Genomic DNA, 15,600 nt, shown 5'->3' on the forward strand with positions numbered 1-15,600 from the left:
GAGGAGTAGGGCCGACCAGCCACTTGGGGCTGATCTAGCCACAAATTCTGATTGGACGACGCGTGATCATAACGTCATGGACTCGTGGCTGGGTTTGGTCGTCACCAACACTGTGCCGCGGGATCGATCTTGATTTATGTAGGAGCTACGATGGTGCGTGGCTGTTTAATCAGTGCGAGAATGTCTGTGACTATACATAAGCTTCCCAGCCTCTACACCTGGCAGGTCAGCTCCACCGGGTTTCTTCGCCGATAGACCAATTGCGGCTATTGCACTAGTTCACCATCATGTCGGGTAACGGTGTAGACCCTGAGGCAAGGGACAAGTATCTCTTACAAGGTGCGTGATTGCCAAGTAAACGTGATCGTTCGAAACGCTGATGGTTAGTAGTAACCGCCGGACCGTCCTACAACACATCGGAGCACGAGCAAGTGTCGGTCAACGGCGCAGACCCAACACATGTTGAAAGCGAACTTGTAGACGCATGGGTTCGCGTCCGGATCAAAGATTACCATGGCCTACCCCGTAGTTCCCCAGCTTCCTCGTCTTACTTCGACCACCCACAACATACTTCTGACAGGTACTCCATTGCCTACTCCTTTGTGCCCAAACAAGACATGTCTGGCTCTGATCTGGTGATGGGCTTCGATTACGGTCACTCAATTAAACACCAACTTCCGCCAGGCTTCAGGTACGCGATGAAGATCGCTACAAGTATGCTTGATCCTGGGCTTTATTCAGATGCATACTCCGACGAGCCATATTTATACGGACCCGCGCTTTCGAGTTTCTTCGCTTTCAGGATTGGAGACCGGACCAGCGAAGTGCCAGCAAAAGATCAACTCGCAAATCTTAGCCAAGAAACAGACAACGTGATAGAGGAGGGTGCATCAGGAAGCGGCAAGGAAGTTCGCAAAGCTTCGTCTATGCCTTCGAAGTGGAAAAAGAGGCGGAAGCATTATCTTGACGAACAAGCCCTCTCAGCTTTCACGTTTGAAAAGGGCCGCATGTACCACGCTGACTTCTTTAATCCGCATCTTGATTTTGCGAATTTCTCATTAAGATTGCCGGGTTTCTCCATCAGTGTGGCCAAGTACGTGGATGAAAAAACGCATCATTTGAGATATGTGCTTAAGAATCGGAGGACATCGGATGTGCTTCTCGTGGTCTTCTTCAAGTTGCTGTTTGGCAAGGAACTGGATGATACGCTGGAGAAGGAGAAGAGGAGAGAAAGTGCACCAACGGCCGTGGCTACGGACGATCAACCGAAACAGAAGAGTACAGGCCATGATGAATTGACGAAAGTTTGTGCTGCTGAAGAAGCTGAACGACGAGCTTCACAACCTCAACCATTGACAGTGGAGCGGGACCATGCCCCTCCAAAGCAACCTGAAGGCACAAATGGTGTGACAGCAGAAAGAGCGGTCGAGGATGACGGGAAATCACAAGAAGACCAGAGCTACATCAGCCAAGCAACGACCGCTGCTTCGAATCTTGCAAATTCCGTGGTTGCAGTGTACGCAGCGCTGGGCTTCGGTAACTCGTCGTCATCGTCTGATTCAGAGGCCTCAAGTCGGAGGAGCAGCTCATCGCAGCCACCAAACAGGTCGATGACGGCCGAGATCGATAATATGAATGACGAGACAGTAGAGCAGTACCTGCAAAGTCGACAGGGCAACGTATGAGATTCTCTGTATACCCACTCAGTATGGAGGCAATGGCACTGTGTAACCTTATAGTAATGCGAATCTTAATAACTCCTCGTCTCCAGTTCTTTATCCTCGCGAGGCAATGACCATGTGACGGAAGCACTGGATTCAGAAAGTGCATTCTCGTGCTGAGGCAGGAATCTACATGGTGTGGAGAGAACGACGAGAGCAAGGATTCGGCAGTCGGCATCCGCCGATACCAGCCTTAAAGCGCCTAGCGTGCACGTGCGGTCGGGCCCAAGTTCATCTCGAAGCCGATGAAACTCCGGAGATGTCTCCTTGACACACGCTCTGCACCGTCCAACATTCAAAAGGCAACATTACACGCTCCCACACAGCGCGGCGCTGAGATTAAGCAGCTTCAGTCGGACCGTGCTTACGCTCACAGCAACTGCACGCGCCAGGGCGCACCCTAGCCCTCGGTAGCTTACCTCCACATGATGGATCTGCGTCTCGGAAACTGATGCTTCCATGGCACTAAGCACGTTTTGTCGTGGAAAGACTGCCCAAAGGACAGCGCGACGCGAGGATGATGTGCGGTCAGGTACTGATTCATCCGGCGTCTGTCTTCCCGCGACCTGCGGGTATCTGTGTTCCAGTAAGAATCTTCTTGCGGCACTCTTAGTGGCGCGGATTCATGCGTTGCCGGTTGGTATGGCTCTCTTATGTAGCTGAAAAATACCTCTCCTACGCCGATGGCGCTTTTGCACAATCTATTCTTTCACATGATCATCTCCCGCGTGGTACTACCGTAGCTACGATATCGGTCCGTTGCGGAAACTCAGGAATCATGATAAGCACATGTTTGGACCTCGCACTCTTGTGCCATCCGGTACTCGCATTCCTCTCGATACAACGACCAAAGATGGCGGCTCAACAATCGAAATGGCAATACTTCTTCCTCAGCTTCTTTGCATTGCTCGCTATGCGCTATGCCAGCACTACGGTCGCTACTCCACAAGCGCCGCAAGAGATTGTTCAGCCTGTCTGTCAGTCGGTTGACCAGCCAAATCCTATTGCGTCAATATACCCGATGAACGCGACGGGAACGTTGAACGGCACAGTTTCGGTACTACCGATATCCCTGGAGCTTGCACGTCAGCTCATTCCGTCGCAATACCGCATCTTGGAACATGCATACCGACATCTCCTTCCTTCGTTTCCTGAAGGAATGTATCCAGCTGTACTCCAGGCAGTACATGATCACGAAGTACAAGCTTTCGGGTACCAGATACCCGATTTTTCGGTACGAGATGCCCCTAAACTTAGATCGCAAACATGCTAACGATGAGTAGCGTAGTGGCATTGAATTCCCCTTCCTGGATCTACTAGGCGACAATACGACATCATTCAAGTGGGCACCATCACTTCTCATGTCCGCCGAGAACGCAATCGCTCTCAAAGGTGCGGCAGATTACGGAACCAAGACCTACCCCTCTTCTTTCGAGCCCGCCTGTGACGCGTACAGTGCTGTACCCGATGCCAAGGATCCAGGAACAACCTCGTTCAGCGCAAAGAGTTCCAATTCTAGCGCTGCATTCGTCAGCACGCGGTTCTCCTTGACTACTGAGGAAGTTTACCCAATTGGCTTCTTCATGAACGTCACGAACCAAGTAACATTCGCAGACGGCAAGACGTGCGACAACATGATTCGTCTTTTCAATACTAGCCTGACGACGAGTCCCAACACGATCGAGACAGTCAAGGGTACCGTGAAAGCTAAAATCTTTCCCTTTGACACCGAAAAGGAATGGGAATGCGCGTATGGAATCAGGCTAGACACGGCGTTTATCGAGAACAACTACCTGCCTTGTGAGAACTTCCGGAATTATGGCGCTTAGAGCTGGGGGGTAGAGAGTGGGAAATAGGCTGTGAGGAGACAGAACGTGAGGCGAGCACAGCAGCATACAGGGATATGCGGATCCCTTTCTGGCGCACGGAGTCACGAACGGCCCAACAACGATACCCAATGAGCTACAATAGCTAGCGAATTACTATTAGAGTGTACATAGAATTTTAGGAAAATGCGAATGCGTCCAAACATGTTACATGATCCTTCTTTCAAAGCGTCGCCTGTCTACCATGAAGACAAAATCGCAAGCATGTCCTTGACACAAAAAGTAGACATTCCTTGTCTGCATACTAAGGAGCTTATTCAAGGTGTTTACAATAGATAGTATATGTAGAAGTAGAAATACTTGATTACATATGTACTCGAGGTATTCAGCGTCTTACGAATACCTTCAACGTGAATATTTACCAAGTACCTCAAAAAGCTGAGCAGGGTGTTTTATTCCAATTTTTGGAGACGTGTGAGCGTCACGGTGAACACAAATAAGTTGATGTACATGAAACATGTGGTCACGTAAATCAGGGAACAACGATGTGTACGAATTTTGAATATCATTTGACAGGAAACCCTCAGCCTCTTCCTAGCAAACCCTTGAGCCTAGCCACCTTACCCAAAATGATCCCTTTGAGCCCCCCAGCACCCATGTTAGGCACCTCATCCACACCCACAAAGCGGCGAACAAGCAAATTAAAGATGTTGCCAAAGCCCAGCGCCATGACAGTACTGGTCAAAATGATTACGTTATACGGCATACTGAAATCTGGTGTTGGAAGGGGGAGAAGTAATGAAGTAGTGCGAACATAGATTCCCTTGTTGTCTCCTGAGTCGGGAGAAAGGATACGGATGACAGCAGGTGCGACGTCGAAGCCTCGATTCGCATCTGGTGGGTACTCTGTGTAACGTAGAATCGCTTTCTCGAAATCATAGGTTAGAGTGAGGGTAGAGCTTGGTGGGATGACCAAGCGCAATTCGAGGTGGGTGCCGCGCTCGCGGTCAACCGCTGGTCGATAGTAGGTCTCCTTGATGGGGCTTTCGTCTGTGGTGTCGACGTGGGCTTGGAGAGTATGCAGGTAGGGTTTCATGAACCATGGTAGAGACTCTAGATATACTATCTCAACGGCATTGGTGGTGGACGGGTTCTTGATGATTGACTGTGTGCTACCCCGTTCCTGGCCATGGCCGTTTATAGACCTGGCGGCGAAAACGAGAGGATCAGGGCGGACAAGGCCAGTCATCATCTTCTGTTCGGGTAGGACAAGGTCGAAGTCTGCGCCAGTAGGAAGCTTGTAGCATCGGAGCGTGTCTGATGCTAGTCTTGACTCGGTGAATTCGCCTGTTGTCTTGACTTCGAGTGTACGTTCCGGCGGTGTGTTGATGCATACATTGTTTGCCTCGCCCTCAGCTTGGTCTGCCAACGGACATGCTCCCCTAAGTGGTCTTCCAAAGACCTCTTCCAGTGTCCAGCCAGGCTCAGTACCCTTGTTCAAAGGGTAACAAGTATCGTGGCCATTGTACGGCTTGGATGTATCACATTCCATCTGGCTGATCGGCAGAGGTCGTGGAATCGGGTTGTCTCTTGGGCGCTTGGCTCTCGCAATGTCCAAGACCATGTCCACGCTTTGCTCCATCTCAATCGAACAACTGGAGCTACCTTCTTCGCATGTTGGGCGTACATCGATAGCCATGGTCTGGAACGAAGCATCGAACAGCTTGTGTCCGTCCAGTAAGCTGGACACACCTGCCTTGCCCTTGCAAGGTAGTAACTTAAGGAAGGGTGTAAGGTTCTCCGTGCAGACGACTTCGTGGGGCAGCGTGCCGTGGAGGAGATGAAGATTAGAGGAGTTACCGTGCTGGCCTTCAGGATTGAATGACATGACCGGTCGTATCGTCTTGGTAGCATCGATAAAATTGATAGAGGCGCAAAAGAGGCCCGACAGAGCGTTGGTCAGCTTCAACCATCGTGCAAATGCTCTGGGTCAATCAGTATGAGTTCTTTGTCCATTTGATGCAATTCATATACTCTTCTTCAGTGTCAGCCTCTACCCACGCCCACAGCTCAACACCAGTGCCTCCTTCTCTTGCGCCGTTCCACGGCCGCTGTCCCCAATTCTCGGCATCCCAACGTCCAACACTGAACCTTAAATGTAGTTCCCTCGTGTGCGCATGTTGCAAGATCTGTCCAAAAGATCGCGGAAAGTATCGGAAGTTTTGCTGTTCGAATGCGGGCGCGCTTTCGTTGCTTCGGAAATTGAAAGAGGCCAGAAGAGTGTCCTGGGGAAGGGGCCGAAGCAGGAGTCGCTCACTGTAGTCGGCACCTGCAGAGACGAATGCAATCAAGGCATTGAGCAAAAGAAAGAAAAAAGACGAGAGCATCGCAGCATTGTAGCGCTCTCTACGCGAAATGTGTCTTTGTCGACTGACGATACGTGTTGGATGCCGCGGCCAACGTGTGAAGTGAAGGCGCCCCACATGTGATTGGCCAGCTGACGTGAGTACTTGGCATTGCCGCGGTCGCGATTTCTTTTGGCTATCACTCACCTCCAAGCTCTCCACATCACGACCCAACCGCGCAATACCGTAATATACACATCATGGCCGCCGCAGAGACGCGCAGGCTGCTTGGTAGGCTCTCTGGTTCTTTTCCCACTATCATATGTCATATGCTAACGCGACTATAGAGCAGCTTATGGGCGAACAGCTCATGAGCGGAACCGACCAGCGCGCGCCCCAACTCAGCATCACCGACCCCAAAGTCTGTCGCTCGTATCTCGTAGGCAACTGTCCCCATGATCTCTTCACCAACACCAAGAATGAACTGGGTCCCTGCTCCAAGGTCCACAACGAGGCGCTCAAGACGGAGTACCAGGAGGCAGACGCGGACCAGAAGCGCAGGTGGGGCTTCGAGTTTGATTACATGCGCGATATGCAGCATCATATTGACAGCTGCAACCGCAAGATAGACACTGCCCAGCGTCGCTTGGAGAAGACGCCTGAAGAGATCCGGCAAACCAACGCTCTCGTGAGTAACTCCGGCTTTCGATTCTGCTCCACGGCTAACAGTGGACAGCTCAAAGCGATAAATGAACTTACCAAATCCATCGACGCCGGCATGCTCGAGATCCAGATTATGGGCGAAGAAGGTATGGTCAACATGGCCGTGCAAGAGTTCACCAAAGTCCGTTACAAGAAAGCCGAGAAAGAGGAGCGCGAGAGGGAGCTTCGGGCTCTGTCAGATACTGGAGGACCATCCGGTCATCAGAAGCTCCAAGTCTGCGACGTTTGCGGTGCGTATCTCAGCCGTCTTGATAATGATCGGCGTCTAGCAGACCATTTCTACGGCAAGATGCATCTTGGCTACGCTCAAATGCGCAAGTCCTACGAAAGCCTAACCAAGGAGCTCAAGGACCGCGCGCCACCGAGCCGCAACAACTACTCTTCCTCGGGCGGCGACATGGACCGAGGCGGCGGTGGAGGCTGGGGAGGAGGCGGATATGGTGGTGGCGGCTTCCGTGGCGGACGAGGAGGCCGTCGTGGTGGCAGGAGAGGCGGCGGCTGGTAATTACCCCTGGAAATTGGCGTTAAGGTGTGTCTAGATTCCCAAAAGGTTCGGCTTACTGCAGGACTCATGCGAAGACTACCGCGACTCCGCGGTATTTGTACAACAACTGGCGATTTTGAGTGCCCCGTTCGGGCATGTGAGCTTTGAGACAGTCCAATCAGAACATGTACGCTTTTCTCCAAGATGCACTTGTCATGCTTCTAACCACCATCAAGGGATTTCTGTGCGACTGCCGGATCGACTGGATGAGAGAGAGAGCATTAGCATTGTCATCATCTGCTACGCATTGTCACAGGTGAGTTGCAATTTTGTGGTAGATTTCTGCAGATGTGACTCGCTGTCGTAGACTTCGGCCATGTTACATTCTGATATAAATTGATTATCGACATTCGCATTCTTACATCTCTTCGACATGCATTACATGCACTAGATGCACTAGACGGTAAGTCATGAGACAATCGTCGACACACGGTTATTTGCCTTCGGGCTGCTGGGCATTGCGGAAGCACGGATGTAGGAAACTTTTGTATCCCCAAAGTTTATGTCTTTGGTTTTACAAAGTTGCGTCTGTTGTCCTAAACCCAAAAACGTAGTTTTGCCAGACTTTGATTCTTTATTTATCGTACAATAACAATAGAAAACACAGCGCATTCGTGTGTATCACAATCGCCCATACGCTATCGTAGGCCTCGAGACATGCTGCGGCTGCTCACTATGTATGTCTATCTCGAAAGTGTTCGTAGAGATGGTGCTTAGTTTCGAAGCGGGATGCAGTGACTCTTCATTTCCTCCAAGCAGCGAGTCGGCTTCTACAGCCTGTGGTTTCCGTCGTCTCAGCCAAAGCTTTTCCTGCTGCAGAGCAGCCGTCGATGTCGTCTCTGCGCTGTTGGGCCATCGGAAGGTGACTGGTATGTTCTTGCTGATTTCCTTCATTTCACTTGCCTCCATCAACTTTCCTTCTTCGTGCACTAGATGGTCCTCCCCATCACTCGTATCGTTCGGCTGCCGGTAACTACCTCGGTGAGTCATCTCTATATTGTCTGCTACTTCATTTCTAGGCGAGCGAGTAGCGAAAGCACCTGAATCTGTAGATTCGATTCTGTGGCCGTACAAGATTAGTGGTAGGATGCTTTCCTTCCACACTGGCCTATCGTGACGGTGGCGCCAGTTGGTAATTATCGTCCAGACTGAGAGAAGAACCGTGACGAAAGTGAGAATGACAGGCAACAGAAGCCAGTAGATGTGCATAGCAATGCATGTAGTCGTCTGCCACGCCAAGCCCTGTGCTAGACCCGATGGGAGATCTTAACTTAAAGAAGGATCCAGGCCTCTATCAGAAAGAAGAGCGCTACGTATTGTGTCGTTGAAAGGATTGGTGCCGTACTCAAACCTGAACCGGCTGGTCATGGCATTCGTGAATGAGTTGAACCAGTAATTGACATTATGGAAATGCATTGCTCCATCGTTGAATAACGTACGCAGTACAGCGCCAGCGCCAAGGTCTGTAAGCATGCCAGAGTTTTTCTCATAGTTGTGCTTGTAGCATTGCAGACCTTTGTAGAGATTACAGTCTCCTACGAAGATTTCATTATGGAATACAGTCGAAATTGCTTGCACGAATTGTGCATTCTGTCGATATATGCATTGCTCGGGGGCTGAAACATTTCGATATTCATATCGGAAAGATGTTAAATCGTCTCCCGTGGTATTAGCAAGACTGTATAGAGTCAAGTTGGTTGCATTAGGTAGAGAAGACATGGTTTCCTCGTCGTAAACGTTCTCTCCAATGCGGCATGGGGCTTTGACCGCCGTGTAGTGATACCATGGGTTGTTCGAACTACTCCAGCTCTCGATCCCATTAGGGTTGGATTCCTGACCTCTTGTATCAGCCTGTAAGACGTCTGATCTGATCTCTCTTTCGTCGAGCTGATTGTTGGTAATAGAAACAGTGTATGTACGTAGACAAGGGTACAAACTACACATGACTGCAGTCAAGTTGGCATTATCTTGGATGGAGCCTCTCCCTCTTCCCATGAAAGTGGCGTTGATGTAGGCCCACCTAGATGCAGCCCTTAGTTCTGGCGTGAACAGGTCTGCCATCCATTCGAGGTCTTCAGTTGGCCAAATTTCCGCCACCTTGGTACCAGTCTGAGGTCTGTCGTAAGTGAAATTGAAGCCGTTGGGTAGTGTGTAACGAGTCTCGTTCGTTGTCGCGTCCAAATCCTTAGCAGTAACAAGAGAGACGACATCAGCACAAATGTTGCACATCCCAACTGTAGAGTATGACACAAGGTTATCATCGCCGATGTTCCCATTTTGAAGTCCTTCTGGATCACCTTCCGGAAACGTACAGTTGCCTGAGCTGCAACTAGGGTTGATCTGATTTTCCACGCCTTCGGGAGCCATGATGCTAGACAGAATGGCTGCAGCAATGTCAGGTGTCGGTATACCAGGAGCCATTGTAGGCGATTCAGCTACATCGTAATAGCCACCGCTCCGAGGAACATAGTGAGCAAAAGGGATCGACGCATTCATCCCCAGTGCAGGAAATGAGCACTCTGACGTTCGACTGGCCTGTTGAACAAATGGGCCTACCAGAAAAGAGGCGAGCAGGACAATTGCAGCAATCAGCGTCACCACATCCTTCCATATGACGGTTGGTATAAGGAGCAGAGCGCCAAAGCTGCCACGGCTTCCAGAGTCAAATTGCTGTAAGTCGGCCAAGGGGCGAGTGCGATCTCCTGCAAACCACTCCCACTTCCTTTGTGAGATGACCTGGGAAACAATGACGACCACCATAGCGCGATGAATTGTCGACAGGAGGGCGAGCAGTGCATTGAAGTTGAGGCGGAAACCCCAATGAGGTGCCGGTTTACCGTCATATATCGCAAGGAGGGCGGTAATGGCGCTAATCAGGCCGATCGCCAGTACGAGAGCAAGTAACTCCCATATCCAGGTACGGAATATGTGGTATGGTCGCATTTTGGGTGCGGGCATTCGTGAACGTTGAGTGTGCGAAAACAATAGGTAACGCTAGACATCCGCAAGAGGCTGAAGAGAAGTACCCGCTGTAAGTCTGAATGGTAGAACGAGCAACGCGTCCACAGGTCAGCTCATGTTACAGATATAAAACGCTATACGCTTATCTATAGTTTGCCTTACTGTATTACATGGAACTGGAGGATATCGTCATAGCCCAGAAATTTGGTGCATCGCCATTGCTGTGCATAAGCTGGTTGCAAGAAGAAACGGCTCGGCGGCAAAGCTTGATCGGTAAGCATCGATTCAAGGCAACCTGCGCTTCGCCTGGTGCTCTTCTCCGGTCTGGATTTAACTATGTGCGCGCGGTCGCATAAGCGCATGTCTCTGGCCCCTCTTGGGGTGGGGGCCGGATTTAGTGTCGTACAAGTCGCAGCGATTACCATGTATGTTACCTGCAGTGTAGTCGTTTCTCACTCAAAAGCCACACACAGCCCCATTGCCACACCTCAATAGTCTGGCGACGTAAACACACTCTAATAGGTAGAGATCATTCATGAAACTATGATGAGCGACAAAGCCACACGATATCTTCGTTGAAACTGCGTTATAAGGAGAAACAGTACCTAGGTACTATGCTGCGCTAAGGGTATATATGAACGCCCTGTCCAATGTAATGAAAGGCGCCAAAACACCTCACTGTGGTTTACTGGAAGACAACGAATCAAAGCTCTATACTGACCTGAGCTAATTGTAGCTCCGATAAGCCTCCAGGAATAACAACCTCTCTGTGATCCCACCCCATCCATCTAGCGAATGTTTCTTCGCTAGCATCGCCAGCTCGAGTCCATCGCCACTCTCTACAGCGACATCGTCTTCAATGCTCCAGATGCCTCTTGCATTCGGCAGAGGATTCCCGTCTTTCCATGCCTCAAGGACTCTGACTGCTAGTTCTGGACGCATCCGCGTACGTTTGAGTGCTTTACTGATGTAATCGTTAGACCATCCCTCTTCGTTTCGGTCTTCATAAAACTCGTCAATCTCGTCTCCTGTAAGGGGTGGATCAGGGTCTCCCGAGTCTGTGGATGTTGAAGACGCTGAAGATGGGGCAGGTGATGAGGATAGGCGGAGTGGTTGTGGAGGTGCCTGAGAGTAAAGAGTCTGGTCGGGGTCTTCCTCTTCCTGGAGGGAACGGCGGAACTCTTCCAAGGACTGGGTCGTGGAAGCATCGGATTCTAGTTGTTGGAAGGGTGATGAGGACCGCTGTCTTTGGTGAGGCTTTGTACCGTAGGCGTGATCATGTGGTCTTGATAAGCTGTCTTGTGTCGGCGAGAGGATGGCTTGAGTGTCGAAGTAGGACACCTTCTGGCGCGCGGCACGTGGTGTGGGTGTGTTTGAAGGTAGATCGTCGCTGACGACATCGTCTGTTGGAGGCGGCGGATGTAATTGATCAGTATCCGGAAAATCATCTGATTCTATGCTCTCCACCTCTTTCTCTTCAGGGTCCTCTTCCAAGTTGACCATAGTAGCGTCGTCGTCCCCTGAATCGAGCGCTTCTGATCGAATTTGCTCTTGCATCAGCGCTTCAGCGTCCTCTGAATGTGAAGTCGACTGAGAGCTCTCAGCAGATGATATCTCGACAGGCTGGTGCTGTGTGCCGGCTTCTTTATCTGATCCCACTGAATCCTCTCGTGTAGGCGTTGCGCTTTCACTCTTTCGCCGTTTGGTAGGAGGCGCTAGTCGCGTCTCTTCTTCCTGCTCTGCGAAATCGTTCTCTCGCAATCGCTTTGTAAACCTTTCCATCTGATCTTCGTAAAAGTTCGAAGGTTCCGGATGGGCAGTTGATGATGACGGCGCCTTGATTTCTGACGCAATGTTTGCTGAGTTCTTCAAAGAATCCAAGGGATCTTTCGTGACTGGCTGACTTTCACTCGCGCGTGCTTCATCGTGTTTCCGTTCAACCTGCCTCTTGATTTTCTCTCTTTTTGAAACTGGATCAACCAACCATTGCGGATAGACCACCTTCTCATAATACTGTTGCCACTGCTCACCAGTCTGTTCACCTTTGAATTCGGCCCATTGAGCCCAAGTAGTGTCGTATTCATCCGTTCCTTTTGAATCATCGATAAGGTCTGCGAAAGCATACAGCTCTAGCCAGTCATCTACCGTGAAGATGCCCTCCAGTTCTTGTACGCTGTAGTCACTTTTCGATTTCGATTTGCCTTTCCGACTAAGATTTTTCGTATTTGAAGTCTGCTCTGTTTTAGGTGTTTGCTGTTTCGTAGTCATAAGGGAGGCTGGAGCTGGAGGCATACGTTCGTTTGGTTGATCGGAAGGTGGAGACGGGGGAGCGTTATCAGGTATGTTGAAAGCGGAGGGTGGACGATTCTTCAGTTGCTTATGATAGCGGTCGCGCCACGACTGCCATGTATGTCGCGGGTACTGGGGTTCGTTAGCGACCAGACCCAGAAACGGTTCTTTGTTGATGCATACCTCGGCTTCTAGCTGCATGTATATTTCATTTCCACCAATTTGGGCACCAGCCTCTTGGGCGTCGCGCACCCATTTGTAGAGTATCCTGTCCTCTTCTGCGGTATACGCTGCCCTTCCACTCTTCGTGGGTCGGTAGACAGAACCAGGTTCACGCGCCTCACCTAACGACGGTCCCGCTCGGTGGTTTGCAGGATCTTGAAGCTCTCCGTCTTTGATAGATTTCTCTACGAATGTGTACGATATCGTTCCTGGTGCACAGGTAGTGGGTCTGAAATGGTCCGCGATCCGATAATCTGCCATCTTCTCCAGTTGTACAATCTCTCCACCGTTGGCCTTTATGTCGTCCAGCAGCCGAGAGCGGGACGGCACGCGCTGCGCAACCCAAAACTTCTTGCCCGCAAATATCCCCGCCCCCGAACTGAAGTCGAATTCCTCGGCGACATGCTTGTATACGGTCGGCCCAGCCATAGTGGGTTGGTGTTGTCGGTTCGAGGCGCGGGTGAAGGAAGAGGAACGACGCGTTGGCTGAGCTGCGACGCGTGCTCACATGGGCCGCTTGATTCACGCGGGGTCGCTTAGCGGCCGCGGCTACTCAGCCCTATCCATCTCTTGCGCGCTGTCATCTGTGTGTATAGATCAACAAGACAAAGCCACGACATGATGATGCGATTGTAGCTTCGAGTCACATCTTGTTCCTGTGTTCCGCCATGCATAGTATCGCCTCTAGACTCCTTTCATCATGACAGTCGCGCGCACCATCATCATCTTCACCATCACAGTGTCCCTGGTCACGTTCATAGCTTTCTTCGGACGACTGCCGGCTTTCAGGTATTCACAGTTATTCCCCGAGTCACAGCCATTGCTCTAACGCATTTAGGAACACTCCTATAGGTTTTCTCAACCGCCTCTTCCTCATACACATCCCATCCGTGTTCCGCAAACTCGACCTCGCCCTCACAAATGGCCGCATCACAAATGGCGGTTCCCGCCTGGGCAACTACATCATGCATGATAAACACCCACTGGTCGTCATATTCTTCCTCGGCCTCGTAACTGCATGCGCGACGCTATTCCTGCCTACTGTTTGGCACCTCCTTCGACCGTATCATAAGCTTCTGGTTTTCTTTCTGCTGCCACAACCATACGTCTTCTTGTATCTTAGCGCAAAGAGAAACAGCCAGACATATATCAACTCGCTCAACCATGCCGAGCAGATGCGACACTACCCATATGACAGGGTGTTGTACTATCCAGGAACACCGTGCCGGACGTGCAAGTTCTTGAAGCCGGCACGGAGCAAGCATTGCAGTATATGCAAGACATGCGTGTCAAGAATGGATCACCATTGCATATGGGTCAACAACTGTCTAGGAAGAGGGAACTACAAGTGGTTCCTAGCCTTGTTGCTGTCGACTGGTGTACTGATTGCCTACGGAGCATATCTGGCTTACTACGCCCTTTCACCACTGGTCAACAAGCACTACTCGAAATATGAAGGATGGTATAGATACAAGCCCAAAAATGGCGTAGATGCAAACAGCTGGTTTAGTTGGTTCGATAAGAAAACTCACTACTTCCTCATCTATGTAACCATCTACCTCGACATGGGAGGGGTTCGTGGATCTGGAGTTGGATTACTAGCTCTTCTCACATGGCCACTTCCACTAGGTCTACTTGCATATCACATCTATCTGATTTGGGCTGGCATGACCACGAATGAGAGCGGCAAGTGGGCAGACTGGCGAGACGACATGGCGGACGGTGTTGTGTTCCTGGGGCACAGACGGGAGGATACCATGCAAGAGTACCGCTCAACATCGCCCGCGCACAATCATGCACACGCCTCAGCGCATTCCTCTTCATCAACTTCGCCCTTCCCAACCCCTCCAGAAACCCCGCCAGAAGACGAAGAACCCCCAACAACCTGGCCGTTAGAAAGCAGACACATACTTATCCGCACCCGAACGGGCCAACCACCCAAAACTCTCCCGAGTCGCATCAAGTCGGTAGCCAAAGAAGACAGCTTTGAACGTGTATGGAATTTGGCAGCGGTGGAGAATGTCTACGATTTAGGTTTCTGGGACAACATAGTAGAAGCACTGTTGAACTAAAAGACACCCCACATCGAATTCTTGGACCCTTTCCAATATACTTTACATGCATTTGTTCGGCCCTATATCAAACACTATCCCTGTACTGTAGCGAATCCTAGACCCTGCGTCTGTTCATGCTAAAACCTGCTCCTCACCCCAGCCTTCCGCTCATAGCTATGACGTCATACGACCCAAACCTCAACACCAACCTTGGAAGGCACATGTACAAAAGATGCAGTACCGCCGGGTCCGCGGAGCTTCCTCCGTTACCAGCCTCGCAACTTTTTTCGAAAGTCACTAATAACATACATCTCCATCGCAATACCCGTTGAAGACTCCATATTTCTAAGAAAGAATAAATCACTTGCGCTATTCCAACATGACACAAGCCGTATCAAAGCAAGAAGCCTCCAAGCAACAGGTGCAGCAGCAAAGTCAAGCCGCAGGGAGCAGAGAAGTGCAAGAACATCATGCCAGTGCTAATGCCTCTGTACGTTCATCTCCCTATGATTTTTTTCTTTCTCCAAGGTCCTTTCCACGTGAATTAATGCCAATATGTCCACAGGCTGGTTTAAACCTCAACATCTTCGGTGCCCTGTCTGGGGCTTTTTCCTCGAAGCAAAAGAAAACTACGCATCAGAATGCTGATGGCTCGTCTACCACTACCGAAGATAAACATGACAAAGGTACTTGCTCATCTCACCTCATCTCTCCCGGTATTTGCTAATAGCCAAAAACAGGCATGGCGAATGCGGCAGCTGGCGGTCGTGGAAGTGCTTTCGCAGCTGGAAATGCACAACAGTCTAGTTTGAAAGCAAAGGAGAGTGGTGTGGGACAGGAGAGCAAGCAAGGGAAAAGCGTGAAGCAGGTTGATCATTTGGGCATTGAGGGCTAGAAGGAAGGTAGGTAATTAGT

General features: G+C 50.5%; 8 protein-coding genes across 8 annotated transcripts; 5 read left to right on the top strand and 3 right to left on the bottom strand.

The window, feature by feature from the left end:
* Positions 1–287: 287 nt before the first annotated feature.
* Positions 288–1,685, top strand: AA0111_g967 (hypothetical protein; the record flags this gene model as incomplete). The annotated part of the gene is made up of 2 exons (XM_028656253.1): positions 288–339; positions 391–1,685. The coding sequence occupies 2 exons, from the start codon at positions 288–290 to the stop codon at positions 1,683–1,685; spliced, it is 1,347 nt and encodes a 448-aa protein (XP_028511104.1).
* An 889-nt stretch (positions 1,686–2,574) lies between these two features.
* AA0111_g968 (hypothetical protein) lies at positions 2,575–3,550 on the top strand (the record flags this gene model as incomplete). Its single annotated transcript, XM_028656264.1, has 2 exons — positions 2,575–2,955; positions 3,005–3,550. The coding sequence occupies 2 exons, from the start codon at positions 2,575–2,577 to the stop codon at positions 3,548–3,550; spliced, it is 927 nt and encodes a 308-aa protein (XP_028511595.1).
* A 580-nt stretch (positions 3,551–4,130) lies between these two features.
* Positions 4,131–5,934, bottom strand: AA0111_g969 (GPI transamidase component; the record flags this gene model as incomplete). The annotated part of the gene is made up of 2 exons (XM_028656276.1): positions 4,131–5,532; positions 5,582–5,934. 2 exons carry the CDS (start codon positions 5,932–5,934, stop codon positions 4,131–4,133), a joined length of 1,755 nt encoding a protein of 584 aa, XP_028511107.1.
* Positions 5,935–6,152: 218 nt separating this feature from the next.
* Positions 6,153–7,120, top strand: AA0111_g970 (hypothetical protein; the record flags this gene model as incomplete). Its single annotated transcript, XM_028656288.1, has 3 exons — positions 6,153–6,183; positions 6,240–6,580; positions 6,629–7,120. 3 exons carry the CDS (start codon positions 6,153–6,155, stop codon positions 7,118–7,120), a joined length of 864 nt encoding a protein of 287 aa, XP_028511017.1.
* A 1,305-nt stretch (positions 7,121–8,425) lies between these two features.
* Positions 8,426–10,102, bottom strand: AA0111_g971 (hypothetical protein; the record flags this gene model as incomplete). Its single annotated transcript, XM_028656299.1, has 1 exon — positions 8,426–10,102. One exon carries the CDS (start codon positions 10,100–10,102, stop codon positions 8,426–8,428), a length of 1,677 nt encoding a protein of 558 aa, XP_028511016.1.
* Positions 10,103–10,846: 744 nt separating this feature from the next.
* Positions 10,847–13,060, bottom strand: AA0111_g972 (hypothetical protein; the record flags this gene model as incomplete). The annotated part of the gene is made up of 1 exon (XM_028656310.1): positions 10,847–13,060. The coding sequence occupies one exon, from the start codon at positions 13,058–13,060 to the stop codon at positions 10,847–10,849; it is 2,214 nt and encodes a 737-aa protein (XP_028511019.1).
* A 271-nt stretch (positions 13,061–13,331) lies between these two features.
* Positions 13,332–14,703, top strand: AA0111_g973 (hypothetical protein; the record flags this gene model as incomplete). Its single annotated transcript, XM_028656321.1, has 2 exons — positions 13,332–13,420; positions 13,470–14,703. 2 exons carry the CDS (start codon positions 13,332–13,334, stop codon positions 14,701–14,703), a joined length of 1,323 nt encoding a protein of 440 aa, XP_028511018.1.
* A 361-nt stretch (positions 14,704–15,064) lies between these two features.
* Positions 15,065–15,580, top strand: AA0111_g974 (hypothetical protein; the record flags this gene model as incomplete). Its single annotated transcript, XM_028656332.1, has 3 exons — positions 15,065–15,175; positions 15,251–15,371; positions 15,426–15,580. The coding sequence occupies 3 exons, from the start codon at positions 15,065–15,067 to the stop codon at positions 15,578–15,580; spliced, it is 387 nt and encodes a 128-aa protein (XP_028511409.1).
* Positions 15,581–15,600: the final 20 nt, after the last annotated feature.

This window comes from Alternaria arborescens, assembly GCF_004154835.1.
Source record: "Alternaria arborescens strain FERA 675 chromosome Unknown contig_2, whole genome shotgun sequence".
Lineage (NCBI taxonomy): Eukaryota > Fungi > Ascomycota > Dothideomycetes > Pleosporales > Pleosporaceae > Alternaria > Alternaria arborescens.